The sequence below is a fragment of the Kogia breviceps genome, chromosome 6 (assembly GCF_026419965.1).
Source record: "Kogia breviceps isolate mKogBre1 chromosome 6, mKogBre1 haplotype 1, whole genome shotgun sequence".
NCBI lineage: Eukaryota > Metazoa > Chordata > Mammalia > Artiodactyla > Physeteridae > Kogia > Kogia breviceps.
In genome coordinates, this window is record NC_081315.1 from 125,840,997 (window position 1) to 125,857,124 (window position 16,128).

At 38.4% G+C, this 16,128-nt stretch overlaps 1 protein-coding gene and 1 long non-coding RNA gene across 8 annotated transcripts in view; one reads left to right on the top strand and one right to left on the bottom strand.

Moving 5' to 3' along the window:
* LOC136794402 (uncharacterized) overlaps window positions 1-16,128 on the top strand; it is a 70,329-nt gene that overhangs the window by 14,882 nt on the left and 39,319 nt on the right. The gene's annotated exons all lie outside the window — the stretch shown is intronic.
* On the bottom strand, window positions 8,066-10,837 carry FABP2 (fatty acid binding protein 2). The gene is made up of 4 exons (XM_059066198.2): window positions 10,771-10,837; window positions 9,632-9,804; window positions 8,505-8,612; window positions 8,066-8,116 (listed from the first exon to the last, which is right to left on the bottom strand). The coding sequence occupies exons 1-4, from the start codon at window positions 10,835-10,837 to the stop codon at window positions 8,066-8,068; spliced, it is 399 nt and encodes a 132-aa protein (XP_058922181.1).

A 16,128-nucleotide genomic window follows, 5' to 3' on the forward strand; every position in this document is an offset into this window, starting at 1 on the left:
CCAGTGTATCCTGAACTTGGCTCTCCCACCTCGGAGGCAGAACCCTGACGCCTGGCTGGAGCACCAAGAGCCTGTCATCCACACAGCTCTGGATAAAAGGGAGAAAAAAAAAAAGAAAGAACGAAAGAAGGAGATAAAATAAAATAAAATAAAATAAAGTTATTAAAATAAAAAATAAAAGATAATTATTTAAAAAAATTTTTAAGTAAAAAAATAAAATAGAAAGAATAGAGCAACCAAACCAAAAAACAAATCCACCAATGATTACAAGTGCTAAAAACTATAGTAGAAAAAAAAAAAAGGAAAGACAGAACCCTAGGACAAATGGTGGAAGCAAAGCTATACAGACAAAATCACACATAGAAGCATATACACACACACTCACAAAAAGAGAAAAAGGGAAAAAAATATGTGTATCGTTGCTCCCAAAGTCCACCTCCTCAATTTGGGATGATTTGTTGTCTATTCACGTCTTCCACAGATACAAGGTATATCAAGTTGATTGTGGAGCTTTAATCCGCTGCTCCTGAGGCTGCTGGGAGAGATTTCCCTTTCTCTTCTTTGTTCGCACAGCTCCTGGGGTTCAGCTTTGGATTTGGACCCTCCTCTGCATGTAGGTCACCTGAGGGTGTCTGTTTTTCGCTCAGACAGGACGGGGTTAAAGTAGCAGCTGATTATGGGGCTCTGGCTCACTCAGGCCAGGGGGAGGGAGGGGTACAGAGTGCAGGGCGAGCCGGTGGCGGCAGAGGCCGGAGTGACATTGCACTAGCCTGAGGCATGCCGTGCATTCTTCCGGGGAAGTTGTCCCTGGATTGTCCTCGCACAGAAATGAAGACCCAGCACAGCCATAAATAAATAAATTTTAAAAAAAGAAAAGAAATACGTACTCTTGGCCACTCAGGATCCAAGGAAGCTATAGTGAACAAGTTATATTTTTATTCATCAGAAGCAAGAATTCATTATTTCCATTTCTAAGAAGCTATTATTTCACCCTCTTTTCTTCTATCCATTTTCTGTTCACTAGAACTCAACATGATCCCTTTTGCCTCATGGCCTCTGTTGTCTGCCTTTCCTTCTGTGCCTTTCTACTTTTGCCCATTGTCTGGGAGGAAGAAATTTTCCTCTCCCCATCTAGGTTCTTCTGGCTGGTCCAAGAATTAAATTGACATGATACAGATTAGCAGGAGAAAATCAAACAAAAATTAAATAACATGTAGACATAGGAAAGACCCAGGAAAATGGAGTAACTTGCCAAAATGGCCAAAAGCTCACCATAAATACCATCTTCAGCTAGAGATAAAAGAGGATGTTAGGACTTCAAAGGCGAGGAAGACAATGCTTCTGGAGATGAAAAAGCAAATATTTGATAAACAAATGTTTGCTGGGCCCTGCAGAGAAAATGGGACATTGGGTGGACTCTGATCTCTAGGCCCCTTTTGGTTGGACTCTGGTCTCTAGGCCACACTGAGTTTCCCCCACCACATGTAGCCTATATTCTTTGCAGATATTTCTGGTGATACCTCTATTCTGGGAATAAGCCCTTTATTTAAATATTTTAGGCAGCTAAGAGGGAAGTAAAAAGAAAGACTTTCTGAGTCTTCTGTTTCTTAAAGATAATCAGCCTAAATTAATCATAATGCCAAAGAGATACATTTTGGAGTGGCAAATTTTGTTCCCATCATTGAAACCATCATTACTAGTTGATGACTTTTTCTGTGTATTGAAGTCAAATTCCCAAGAATCAGACCCTAACTGGTTTAGCTAATTGGAATTATTGGTCTTGAATAAAGTTCTCATAGGCTGTTCTTAAATATATAGATTGACGGCCCTTGGAGCAAGTGCCCTAATCTGTTATGGCCAAGGTAGTGTTGATCTGGTTCAGAATAAGGTTATCTGTGTATAAAAACAGCAGGGGCTGATTCCTTCAGTAGAGCTTCTGTGTGTAAGTTCTCAGAATATAGGATGGGAAGGCTGGCTTGCTGAGTCTGAGACTGTCCAGCATGCCCCATTTATTTACTCCACTGCAATTATTAATGTTTACTGTGTGTTAAAGGGGTATAGTTGTGGGAGGGGTATAGATATCAGACTGTCCTGCCCTCACAGAGCTCACAGACTAGAGGAGACAGGCACGCAAACTGAAGGCAGAAGAATGGTATGATATTGGTGAGTACATTGTGCTTTGGGAACGCAGGATGAATACTCAGTGGGGTCTGGAGTGTGAAGTAAGCCCCATCCTCACTCAGGTTTTTCTGCCCTAAGGACATGTTAAAGAGAGGAAGTTCAGTGTCACATTTATGTCCTTTGATATCCTTGTTATCTTGATGTTTAAAAAATTACCTAAAGCAAAACAAGAAACGGCATTGAGTATATAATCGTTTACCTAAAGGACTTTTTGTTTGTTTTTGAGTGGAGGGAGAGTATTATTCTTTGGCTCTCAGATATTTTCTACAGTCAGTGTAGTGAGTATATCAGAATTATTTGAAAAGAACCATTACGCTACCTGTAATATGAGGGATGTGGCCTTAAAACTGGGCAGAGATCCTGAGAGATCTTCTTTACCCTTCTTTAGATTTCTACTACTCTTCTCCTTTCACAGTGGTCCTAACCACTAATGGCTGGATGAGTATTTAAGTTCCCTCTTTTCTTCCTGGTAATCTAGATATTGTAGAAGAGAGGAATTCTGGTAACCCTTTATTCTAGTGGAATTCTCAGTGGGGATGCTTATGGATGAGAGAAGCCCCCTGGAAAACTGTTCTTTATCTGTGACTATTAGTTTGCTCCATGCCCCTAACTTCCTTCATCTTCTATCACAGCCTTGCTTACTCTTCTTTTCCAGTCAATTCTCCAATAATGTCTGTTCAAGCCAGTAGCCTGAATGTTGGTCATTGGGCCTGAACATCACTGTGCATGTTAGCCCTTCATATTGTCCCAAAGAGGCGAAGTGACTTGCCCAAAGCTCTTCAAAGCATTTCATATTGAATGAAAGCATAACCCTACCCCTAAATGACCATCCAGTTTTGAAGATGATGCTATTCTAGGTATTCTGATTCAGACCCAGGATGAACCTGAGAATTTGAATCTATTTGGTGAAGTTCTTAATGACCTGAATATCTCTACCAATGGCATTCATCATTGAATACTTGATACCTGGCACATAGTACTTTTTAAAAGTTATCTTTTGTTGAACAAATGAAAGCAGCCTTAGGGAATTGTTGAGGAAAACAGAAAAGGAGTCTTTGTATTACCTCTGATTATTTTGGAAGTTGGAACTGAGGAAGCATTTAATAATTATTTCAAACTGTACAGTATAGTATGTCAAACCTTTCTGGAACCCTCTAGATACTGAAATGCAAAGACCTTGCATTAGAAATCTTTGAAAGAATTCATATCATTAACCAGTAGATGGCAGTCTTATGCTATAGTTATACATAGATTTTCTTCAATAAATACATACTAAGCGATTGGTTGGTTGAATTCATGGTTGCAGAACTGCAGATATGGAGGGCCAACTGTAAAGTAATACTTGGATTTTCGACTGGGGAGCGGGTGGTGCCTCTAACCCCTACTGTTGTTCAAGGGTCAGCTGTACTTTGACATGTTCATCCATCATCATCCTTCCCTCCCGATCCCCACAAAACCTCCTCCCACTTCAGTTCTATCCTAGACAACTATCTTACCCACCTAGTCACCTCTCTTCAGGTGACCAGGGATGTCTTACTGCCAGTCTCTAATGAATCAGAGGAAAATATCTTTTATACTTACTTATTCATAGTCATCTCCTAGGAACAGGACTGGCTACATAATTTGCAGGTCTTCCTGTTCAAAATTTATTGAGAATTTTGAGACACTAGCATCAGAGCATTAAATTAAGCACACAGCCCTTCTGAGCCTGCACAGGTCACACACCCATGAAGCAAGCCAGGCTTCAGAATTTAGAAGATATCCCTTCTCCCCACCCCACCCTCTGTCATTGCAATACCTCCCTGTGATGCATACCCAAGGGGCTACTTAAAGGAGGAGTCACTGACTGTTATTCAGATACAGAATCTCAGCACTAGTTCTTAGCACTAGAGATCATCTGGTCCAGTTAACTCATTTTAAAGATGATTGAACTAAATTCCAAAGAGGTGAAGTGACTTGCCCAAAGCTCTACCAGCCAAGGCTCCATCGACCACACAGGCCCTGTGAGGGATATTTTAAGAAAAGTTTTCCCATTTACCTAAGCCAGACTTTGCTCTGTTTTCTCTTGCAGAGTAGGGCACAGGTTCGTATTACTTAGTAACATTTATTGAGTACCAGCTATGTGGTGAGCACTGTGCTAGATGTTTTATATATAATACCTCAGTTGACAACACTCTCAGAAAATCATTGCTGTTTTCCCTGTTTTTCAAGTGAGAAAAATTGAGGCTCAGAACTTGAATTTTAGTTAGTAACTGGAAAGATAAGTGTTTAGGTAAGTCTATGTTATTCTAAAACCCATTCCTTTTTCTAACCACATCATTCCTGAGTTCTAGAAAGACTGAGTCAGCCTGTATTTCCTGAACATCGGTCTTGTTTTTGATCATCTCTGGATGATCTTGGGGGCTCTTATGAGGTAATCCATGTTCTTCAAATTTACCAGCCTTGCTCCTGCCTTAGGGCCTTTGCTCCAGGGTATTTCCTCCACCTGAAACATCTTCCTCCAGATATTCCATGAAAACAGGAACACATGTCAGATAGGTAATAGGGGATCTGATCACATAGGATCTTGCAGGCCATTGTAAGGACATAGGCTTTTTCTCTGAATGAAATGGGAGATGTTGCAGTACTTTGTGTAAAGGAGTGACATGATCTGATTTAGATTTTTAAAGGATTGTTCTGACGCTGTGTTGAAAAAGAGACTAAGGGGGCGGAGTAAGGAAGGTAGAAAGAAAGTAGGATGCTTTTTAGGGATTATTACAGTAATCAAGGGAAGGATAAATGGTGACTGACCAAGGTGATAGCAATGGAAATGAAATGTGTTAAAATTTTTAACCTTTTGTTGTGGAAAATATCGAATACATACAAAAGTAGGGAGAAAAGTTTAATGAATTGCCATGTTCCTATTAGGTACCCCATGAACCTATCACGTGTCAGTATGGGTCGGGCACTTTTCAACGCTGCAATAGTTGTCAACTTGTGACCAATCTGTTTCTTCTCTACTCCTCCCCACTACCTCCCTGACCCTAGATTGGGGAGGAAGCAATTTGAAGGAGACCCCAGATACCGTATTTCATGTGTAAATATTTCAGCTTTTACTACCCCAGCTGCTTCTAACTGCTCCTCTATTCTGCAATTTACCCTGTGGCTCCTACTTGTTCATAGCTTCACATACTCATGGCTTTTACTTACTGCCTGCCCTCTTTGTCCTCTTTAAACCTTTAAAAAATTTTTTTTAATTTAAATTTTATTTTTTAATTTTTGGCTGTGCTGCGCGGCTTGCGGGATCTTAGTTCCCTAACCAGGGATCAAACCCGCACCCTCAGCAGTGAAAGCATGGAGTCCTAACCACTGGACACCAGGGAATTCCGTAAACCTTTTTCCTTCTACCAATTACTGTGTATTTCTCACATTCAGACTCCCTAAAGGGAGGTTCTTCTAGGTTCAGTTCATTGTGTTGTTCCTTCTGCACAGAGAAGGAACATAAACTGGCCAAACTGTGTTAGATTGGCTGCTCTTGGGTCAGGCACCCTCTCTTGGTCAATCAAATTGGCGTGATATCAAGGTCAGTTTCCCAAAGAGGGGTTATAGCAATGGTAGTCACTTAGCAAACGATAGGCTGCTCTCCAATACTAATAAATAGTGGAGATTTAATGCTAGAAAGGATATACATTGTAAAAAAAAAAAAAAAAAAAGTGAGCCTGTGGTGAGGCTAGAAATAGGTAAGTGCCTAACCACTTAATTGTCATTATTTTACAGTCTGACCTGACTCATTTGGAGTGCTATTCTTGGGTGCCACTAAGGAATTAAGGAACTTCTTTTTCCTTAAGATATTTTTGTTTATAATAGGCTGAGTAATAGCATAGATCATAATGTACTGGACTAAAAGTCAAGACCTACATTTAATTCCTGTGTTCCTCATGGACTCTGTACAACATTAGACAAGCTAATAAACCTCTCTGTGCCTTAGTTTCTCCACTTTCAGGTGAGATTAGTACCTGCCCTTTTCCTATTTCACATACGTAGATAAGATCAGAGAGGTAGAAGCACTTTGAACCTTTATTTTTAAAAAGTCTGTGAAAGGGCTTCCCTGGTGGCGCAGTGGTTGAGAATCCGCCTGCCGATGCAGGGGACACGGGTTCGTGCCCCAGTCCGGGAAGATCCCACATGCCGCGGAGCGGCTGGGCCCGTGAGCCATGGCCGCTGAGCCTGCGCGTCACGAGCCTGTGCTCCACAACGGGAGAGGCCACAGCAGTGAGAGGCCCACGTATCACAAAAAACAAAACAAAACAAAAAAAGTGTGTGAAAAATCTAAATAATTACTATTTTCAGTGTGAAGTTTTTTTTTTTTTTTTTTTTTTTTTTTTTTTGTGGTATGCGGGCCTCTCACTGTTGTGGCCTCTCCCGTTGCGGGGCACAGGCTCCGGATGCGCAGGCCCAGCGGCCATGGCTCACGGGCCCAGCCGCTCCGCGGCATGTGGGATCTTCCCGGACCGGGGCACGAACCCGTATCCCCTGCATTGGCAAGCGGATTCCCAACCACTGCGCCACCAGGGAAGCCCGAGTGTGAAGTTTTTAATGAAGTTATAAAATGAACAGTGGATTTAAGTTCTTGTTTTTGCAAAAGATTACATATTCTCTAATCTATTCATCTTCATCATGTACGCCAAACATTTTTCTTCCCACATTGTAATGTATCTGCTATGTTTATATACAACTTAGAATGATACCTGGAACTTGGTAAGAACTATATAAATATTAGCTGTTACCTTCACCAGTGTGAAAAATAATTAGTCAAAACAAAAGTCTGTAGAGTTAAATGCTTAAAAAATTGACCACCCTCTGTGCCCTGTAATACACAACCACCTAAAATGCAATTGCTTGAAATACATAAAATAGTATATCATGTGATGACCATATGAGTGAAAGAAAACTTTTGAGGCCCTGAAAATCTGTCAGTGTATGTGTTTATGAGTAAAGGGGGGATGACACTTGAAGGTGACACTTTTGGTATCTGATAGCCCACTTTTTCTCAAAGACTGGTTAGTGTACCTGCTGCATCAGAATCACTTGAGAGTTTTCTAAAATCCCTGGTTCTATTTTCAGAAATTCTGATCTAATAGGATAATAGTGGAGATTAAGCATGCAAACATTTCTTAAATTTCTCAGATGATCCTGATGCTTACCCAGGTCTAGGAATCACTGACAATGTAGAAAAATATAATACAGTTCTTTACCCTAGTACATCGTTTGTTTCCTATCAGATTATTCAAAGTGGTATGTACGGGGAAATATACAAATCCACACTGGGAGAAGAGGACTGGGAGGATATCTATTAAAATCAGAATAGTGATTATCTCTGGATTATGGGTTTATGGAAATATTTATTTTTCATTTGCTTTTTTATCTCTAAATTTTCTGGTTGAATATATATTATTTTTATAATAAATGTTACTAAGGAAAATATTTACCACTAGTACAAGATTTTAAAGACCTCCATGCAATGTATGTTTTTAGTTTACCAAATGTGGGAAAAAACCCAAAACCATCTATCAATGCATATGCTGCATAGCTTTTTTTTTTTTAAGGAGAAGTGACTTATAAAGCAATGTGGGAACAATATTTATTCATCTGTTTTTTAAAATGTCACAGATTCTTTTAGAACACCAATAAATGTACATCTTAGAGAATGTAAAACAAATTAAATCCTGATTAGCTTTTATGTGTTTTGCTTTAGCAAGACTGGAAATATAAACCATTGGCTAATGTTCATAAAAGGACTAATCAGTCAGCAACTTTATACTTGGTGAGGAGAGGAAAATAAGTTCTGGTTCAGTATAGATTTTCCATCTAATATGTGTTCTGGGCTCTGCTCCAGGAACAATGCTCACTCCTTTTTGAAGATCCTCTTGGCTTCCACTCCTTCATATATATAAGTCTGAACCGTGTTAACAAACATAGAAGAATTTGCCATTAAGATTAAAGGCTAAATTAAGAAAAATATTAGTAGTATTATAGCTTTGAAATAAGTTTATAGTTTTTTTTTTCTTGTACCTGATAACAACACTTTATACAGATACAGGATACATCCATTTAAAAACACGTTTTGATTTTTAGTCACATTTTTAGTTAAAATAGGCTCAATGTATTGACATATATGTTTTCTTCAATAAATAGGCATCAGAAAATATCTGTATTTTAAAAATCAGTAAGATTGAGAAAAGTAATAGTCTATTTACTGATGATATAACTCAACAACCCCCAAAATAAAATCATTGCTATGTGATTATTTTCGTCTTTGGAAAATAACTATAATAACCACTCACCTGGACCATTTCATCACCTATAATTTCTCGGACAGTATTTAGTTCATTTCCATTGTCCACCCGTTTGAATTTTCCAACAAGTTTATTTCCCTCTAGGCTCCAAGACCCCTATATAAAATTTTTAAAAAATAATAAAATAGCATTTTTTAGGGTCTTACATGTGTCAGGCCTTGTTTTGAGGCCTACAGATCTACTTCTTCAAACTTCACTATGACCCTATGAAGTAAATATTATCTCCATTTCACAGATGAGAAAACTGAAATACAGTAATTTACCTAAAGTCACAAAGCCACAGTTGAACCTAGGTTATTGGGCTCTAGAGTATGCGCTGTAACCATCATGCTGTCCTCACTCAGTTGTTTCCAAATGCCAGATTTTAAGGCAGATAATCAGGGCTTCTTTTTTCTAAACCTTTCACATTAAAAAGAGTGTTCTAAATTTAGTCATAGTTCATATTAGTTTCATGGAGAAGCTAACAAGCTTGTGCTTGTTTTAATTTATGTAATTGTAGTAATTAAAGCATAACCACAATGGATAAAATATTTGACAGTGTAATTGTCATTGGAAGCATGTTTAATTTAACCAGAAAAATTCTAAGGGCAGAAAAGTTTTTCAAAAATCAGTTGAAAAATGTGACTCCATAAAATTTTATTTCAAATATTAAATGTTGAATTCCCAATGACCTAGATTGTAGCATTAGACCTTTCCATTTGGTCACACATTCATTTACTAATTTATTCATTTATTGTATTATTTCAGTTACATTAACTAAATGTCTATTATGTTTAAGTTAGATAACTCTAAAAGCTTTTGTTACTGTCAGATATGTAAAGTTGAAAACACTGAACTTTAGTTTTCTTTATGAAGAGGTGTATACTCAGTCATTCAAAGATATTTTTCTAATTCTTATTGTTTAATCCTTTACAGATGTGTATGAAAATCAAAACATTATATTTAAATACTCTGCTAACTAACTTGTTTGATATATAATATAGATAAACTCTATTGGCTGCTTCAGTAAATGAAGGAGGCCTACATTAATTAAACCATCCAATGACAGAAAGCAGAGATTATTTTAGTATTGTGTAGAAAAATCAAGAATACACTGCTTATAAAAAATTTCTTACAGTGAGTTCAGTTCCATCTGCGAGGCTATAATTAAAAGTGACATCAAGGTCAAACACAACTTCAATGTTTCGAAAAGTGCTTGATTCTTTGACTGTGAATTTATTTTCTTCTTGTGTAATTATCAGTTTCAAATTGTCATGAGATGCAAGCTTCCTTTTCACCACATTAATACCTGCAAAGGGAAAGAGATTTAAGGAAATAAAGTTTTAAAATGCTTACTTTTCCAAGTTCTGTTTTAACTAGTTAATCAATTAATATTTTGAGGGGGGAAGAAAACCTGATAGCGTTGCCTTTGCACAAGAGCAATCAGATTGCTTCTGTAGAAAAAGTTCAGGCTCAATCATGTAAAGCTATTTTTCCAAAACTTAAGAAAAATTAAATGAAGCAAGAATTGTTGAATCTTAGAACTGAGTAATTTTTTAAAAATTATCAATATTTTTGTTTCAGTGTTAAGTAAACCAAATTCCAGGAGTGTCAAGTGAAGGATTTTAAAAGTATATTTATATATTTATAAGGATATACAACTTTAATTCCACATGTATGGTACTCTTTTTTCTTTAATGTCCTTTTGCTTTCCATAATGGCTTTAAAATTTTGAGCTTCATAATTCTCTTTGTTTTTTGTGGCATTTCCGACTGTCTCAAAAACGAGAAAATTAGCTAACATTACAGTCAAATTTATTGTAAGTCAGAGGAAAAGAGAATTAAGTCTCATTTATTCAGACCTGTGACTTTTGATAGAACTCTTTTTAATTGCTTTATTTTATGGACTTTGCTTTTCCATTCCCTAGAATTTAATGTTTTAAAGTCTGGAAGTTATCATTACGCACTGCCATATTTTACTTTCCAAACAAAAAAACTGTCAATTTTGAATCAACAGTTAATGTGAATGAAACGTATCTGGATGTTTTTTGTGTTTCAGAGAATAGCACCCAAGAATCTTTTCTTCCAGTGGTGAGACAGTGTATTCTTTCCAATGTAAGAAGTGGGAATGTGGTTTTTGCTACTCTGAACCATCAACCATTCCTGAGCCGCACTGCCACAGCAGGTGTCATTCTCTAAGCCTTAAGGTTTAGAAGGAGTTAGAAAGATGTCTGTGAGAAACAGAAGAACAAGCCATTAAAGTATTAAGCCCTTACCCATCTTTTCCATGAACTTTTCATAGTTCTCGTTTCGGTTTACCTTCCAAGTACCATCGAACGCCATGGTCTCCAGCTGATTGAGCCTCTAGGCAATCAGAGATTCAGGGCTGTCCTTAGGAGAGAATTTATGCTGCTTCTTATCTTAGAACCAGCTTCCTACTGTGATGTGGAAGTTTAAAGTTCAAGAGGTCACTTAACTACATTAATGCCAAACCATCACAGTTTCTCTAGTTTCTATAAATTCCTTAGCTCTTCTCCTGAAATTCAGCTGCATTAAAGCATGATAAGCATACTTACTGTGTCTTAAACTATGATTGTGGGCACATTTATTTCAAAGATTAGAATGCATATTGTCTGCAGATAGTTTTTCCGCTTAAAAGTTCAAAGTGCACACTGTGTTGAATGTAATGTAATTTAGAGCATATATCAAATAACATCTGGGAAATGAGACTATTAATGATGTATCCCTTTTTTACAATAGCAATTACCTTGTAAAGTAAGACTTCATGACCAAATACAGCTGAAAAGTTAAGGTTAGTAGGATATTGATACTGAATATTCATTTATTTTTCTAATATGTCCTTCTGCATTGTGTTTTTGGGTTGCCAGGGCTTTGGGTAAAATATCCTGGCACCTGGTACAGTGCATGACACACAATAGGGACCCATTATATTTTTGTTTTGGTCTTGAATGGTGATAGGCCACTGAGAAAAATTTCAAGAGGTAGAAATGTGGGTGGATAACATGACAGCTCCCATAGGAGAAAGAACATCTTTAAACATCTGCCACGTGCAGAAAAAACAAAAGCCAGGTGTCAGCTATGCCATTAACTAAAACCATTCCTTTGTTTTACTCTCACTCCTTCTCATCCCCAAACCTGGTGCTGTCCTAAGCCAAAACTCAATATGTGTGTTGGGTGGGTTGGGCGTATAGAGGGTAGCTAGAAAGGTGAAGAGAGAAGAAGGTCACCATATCTGTCCCTGCCCCCACTGCAGGCTTCCAATCTGGAGCATGCCCTGGCTGGTGCAGGAAAAAACATTAACTTAGTGTGAAATGTGCAGTTTTGATTATTAGTGAGCCCAAACATACTCATTATTAAAAAGAGACTATTATTGTGCATGAATGTGACCAGAGAACCTCTTATTAACTAAAGCTCAGGAGAGAAACTATAGAGCATGCCCAAGAGTTCATTCAGGGTCAGGGGAGGGATGTATCTAACAGATTTGAACAGGACATTGGGAAATAGAAAATAAAGTTTTTAAAATTTTTAAAGAAATATTTATCTATTTATTTGTTTATTTGGCTCATTGGGTCTGTTGCAGCATGCAGGATCTTTGTTGTGACATGCGAGGTCTTTCATTGTGCTGCCAGGCTTCTCTCTCTAGCTGTGGCTTCCAGGCTCTAGAGCGTGCGGGCTCAGTAGGTGCGGTGTGCGGGCTCAGTAGTTGTGGCATATGGGCTCTCTAGTTGTGGTGCATGGGCTGCAGAGCGTGCGGGCTCAGTAGTTGCAACACGTGGGCTCTAGAGTGCGTGGGTTTAGTTGCCCCGTGGCATGTGGGGTCTTAGTTCCCCAACAAGGGATTGCACCCACGTCCCCCTGCATTGGAAGGCAGATTCTTAACCACTGGACCACCAGGGAAGTCCCACGTTAGCCCTATTAGTCCCTATTAGGGCCATGTAAGAGAAGGATGTGAGGGACAGATGGAAAGAGCAACAGGAAATTCTTAAGGTTACTGTCCAATCCCTAGCAGTGAATGGGGAATGAGGGAGAATTGTAAAGTTTGCCTACAGAGATTACTTCATTCTGTTTTAACCATAAGCCTCTAAATTTTAGAAATATTAAGACCTGTTAAATTATGGTTTAGGATTTTGTACCTGAGATGGCTGGTTGATTTTCTTCTGAAAAGACTGTAGAGTTACAGCAGTGTACAGGGAGGTATCTACCAAATAATGGTGAGTGCAACTTGCTGATTCTCATTAATAACAAGACAGCCATCAGTGGCAGTTGAATGATGTTGCATGAAGGATTTATGACTCCATCTTCTGTCTTATCTTTTTAAATCTGGGTCTCTTCCCCCAAATAATGTCTCCCTCAAGCAATTTGAATGGGAGGTTTCTCAACTCCTATACCCCTCATACCACAGAGGAAGACGGGTGTGCATTATCTCAGCTCCCCACTCCCACATCCATTATGTTTCTGCCCTTTTTTTTTTTTTAAAGAAAATCTTTTCCTTGGAGACCATTTCCATTTGGCTGTAACCTTCCAGCCAACTTCATCATCATTATCTACCGTCTATCACGGAAAATCATGGCACCAGGCTCACCGTCATGCTCTGTGTCTTGCCATCATTCTGTGTGAGCTCAAAGTCCATGTGGATAAGCTCCTTGTCACTCTGGCCTCATGGTACCTTAACCTCCTCATCTCTCATAATCTTTACCTCTACACTTTATGCACTTACGTCCAGGGCTGTAACCTGTGGTTCGTCACTACTATAGTTGTTCCTTCTGTGAAATTTAACATGCTGCTCTCCGGCCACAACTTTTCATCCTCTCAGCTCCTTCATTTTCTCCCACAGTATCAGCTCTTAGCTGGGAGACAACTTCAGTCAGTTGTTGCCTCCATTTTTCCCCAAGTTGGAATCCCCTCCTGGTTTGTCTACATTCTCTATCCAGTTAATACCTGTTGCAAATAAAATAACTCCTGTGCTGTTCCAGGAGCTATTACACACGCACGGTTTGCAGCTTCAACTGAATTGTTTGCGCTGCCTGGCAAGACTTTTGTGTACCTCAGTCAACTCCCTCCTCATCTGTGGCAGTGACTGGATCTTGAATCGTTCTCCTGTAGTCTTCTTCCCTTGCCTCCAGCAGATGACCTGGGTATTACTCCACAGGGGAAATAAACCAGCAAGCAATAACTCTCCCAATTTATGTGCTCTCCTTTTCAGTGTTATCTGTCACTACTTTACTTACTTCTATAAATTCTTTCATGCACTTATTCATTCAACATGTATTAGAATTCCCACTATAACCTAGGCAGGATGCTAAATTATAGAGAGAGAATGATAAACACATACAGTTTCAGTCAAGAGAAGCAAGGCTTGAAATTACAAGAATTTGGTACATATAAAGATTTTTTTTCCTATCTCCATATCTCCCTTTTAATTATTTATTTGGCTGAGGTGGGATCTTTTCTTCTTCACATTAAGATAATACAGTCTCTCCCATCTTAAGAAATGAAAAAAAATGTCCCTGGCTTCTATTGGCATTTCTAGAACCTACTCAATCTTTCTCCTTCCCCTGATAGCCAGGCTTCTTGAAAAAGTAATCTATACTGTCTCCTCATTCTTATCTTCTGTTAGAGCCTCAGTCTGCTTCAGTGGGGCTTTCATATTCACCCCTCCACTGAAACTACTTACTAAGCTCGTTGATGAATTTTTTTGTTGTCAAATCCAGTGCACACCCCTTGGCCCTTATTTTATGTCATTACAGCATTCCAGACCATTGACTCCTCCCTTTTTGAAATTTCTCCTTTTCTTTTCTTGACTTTATTCTTTCTTGATATTTCTCTTACTTCTCTGAATGTCCTTTTCAGGCTCTTTCACAGGCAACTCTTTCTCAACCAACACTTTATATTTTGAGGTTGCATCTTAAGATCTCTTTTTATTCCACACAATTTACCTGGGCTATTTTTGCCATTCCCATGGCTTCAGTTTCTGTCTGTGTGACTCTAAAATTTTAAGGTACAACCCAGATCTCTCTCCTACCAGGGACCTATTCCTTACCAAGTTGCTCTGTGTGCATGTTCAATTGGCACCTCAAACTCCACAAACTGGAAAGGACCTTAATGTTCCACCCGGCCTTGTTCTCTCTTCTTGTATGTCCTTATCAGTGAATGATACTGCCATCCTAGGAATCATTCTAAAGTCTTTCCTCTCCTTTATCCTTGGCTTTCCATTTTATCAACAAACCAATACAATTTTTACTCCTTAATATCACTTAAATATATCTCCTCTTCCTTTGTATTCCCAGATAATCACCATTTTTCACCTAGCTGACTGCAATAATCTCCTAAATGGTTTTCCCCTCTCTATTCTCCCAGAATCCAGTTTATCCAGAGAATATCTTTATAAAATGCTAATTTGACCATATCGTGTCCTTGCCTATTTTTTTCTTTTCTGTCCTTGCCTGTTAACATTCACTGATACCCTATTGCTATCAGCATAAAGTTCCAGATTCCTTACCTGTCCTGTTCACCCCCATTTACTCTTCCTTCACCAGATGCTATGATCTCTCACATCTCTCTTTGTACGTCCTCTTTCCTCTGCATGGAAATCCCACCCCTCTTGCCATGCTTTTCCTGCCTAACATCCACTCAGCCTTTAAGAAGCGGCTCAGTGTCACCTCTCCAATAGGCCTGACTTGCCTATGTCCTTCCTCCTTGCCTGGGTTAACTTTCCTTCATATCAGTATCATCATCATAACCCTATTTCTTTACACTTATTGTATTGATTGTAATATTCTGTTACCCAGTTTGTTTCTTCTACTCTTCTACTTTCAGATTTGAGGGTGGAGATGACATAAAATGGATACATAGTAGGAAAGAAATAAGTTCATGTATTCTAATTAATGCCCTTGTTGCCCCTTTAGAAGTGTTACTTTTTCCTACCCTGGTTACAGGATGTGAATATTGACTAGCTAACAGGTTGTTTGATAATGAACAGTACACCAGTGCTGTTTTTTTCTTAGATTTTTTATTGATGTATAGTTGATTTACAATATTGTGTTAGTTTCAGGTGTACAGCATAGTGATTCAGTGTTTTTTTCAGATCATTTTCCATTATAGGTTATTACAAGATTTTGAATGTAATTCCCGGTGCTATACGGTAAATCCTTGTTGTTTATTTTATGTATAGTAGTTTGTATCTGTTAATCCCATACTCCTAATTTGTCCCTCCCACCCTCCCTCTCCCCTTTAGTAACCATAAATTTGTTTTCTATGTCTGAGTCTGTTTCTGTTTTGTATATAGACTCATCTGTATTATTTTTTTAGATTCCACATATGTCATATCATGTAGTATTTGATACATGTCTGACTTACTTCACTAAGTATAATACATGTCTGACTTACTTCACTAAGTATAATCTTCTGTATGAGGTGCTACCTCATTGCAGTTTTGATTTGCATTTCTCTAATAGTGAGTGATGTTGAGCATCTTTTCATGAGCCTGTTGGCGATCTGTATGTCTTCTTTAGAAAAGTATCTATTTAGGTCTTCTCCCCATTTTTTGATTGGGTTGTTTGTTTTCTCAATATTGAGTTGTATGAGCTGTTTGTATATGTTAGATATTAACCGCT

Coding starts and splice junctions, on each gene's coding strand:
- FABP2 (XM_059066198.2), bottom strand. CDS start 10,837: ATGGCGTTCGATGGTACTTGGAAGGTAAACCGAAACGAGAACTATGAA. Junction 9,805..10,770: donor AAAGTTCATGGAAAAGATGG/GTAAGGGCTTAA, acceptor TTCCCTTTGCAG/GTATTAATGTGGTGAAAAGG. Junction 8,613..9,631: donor CAGATGGAACTGAACTCACT/GTAAGAAATTTT, acceptor AATTTTATATAG/GGGTCTTGGAGCCTAGAGGG.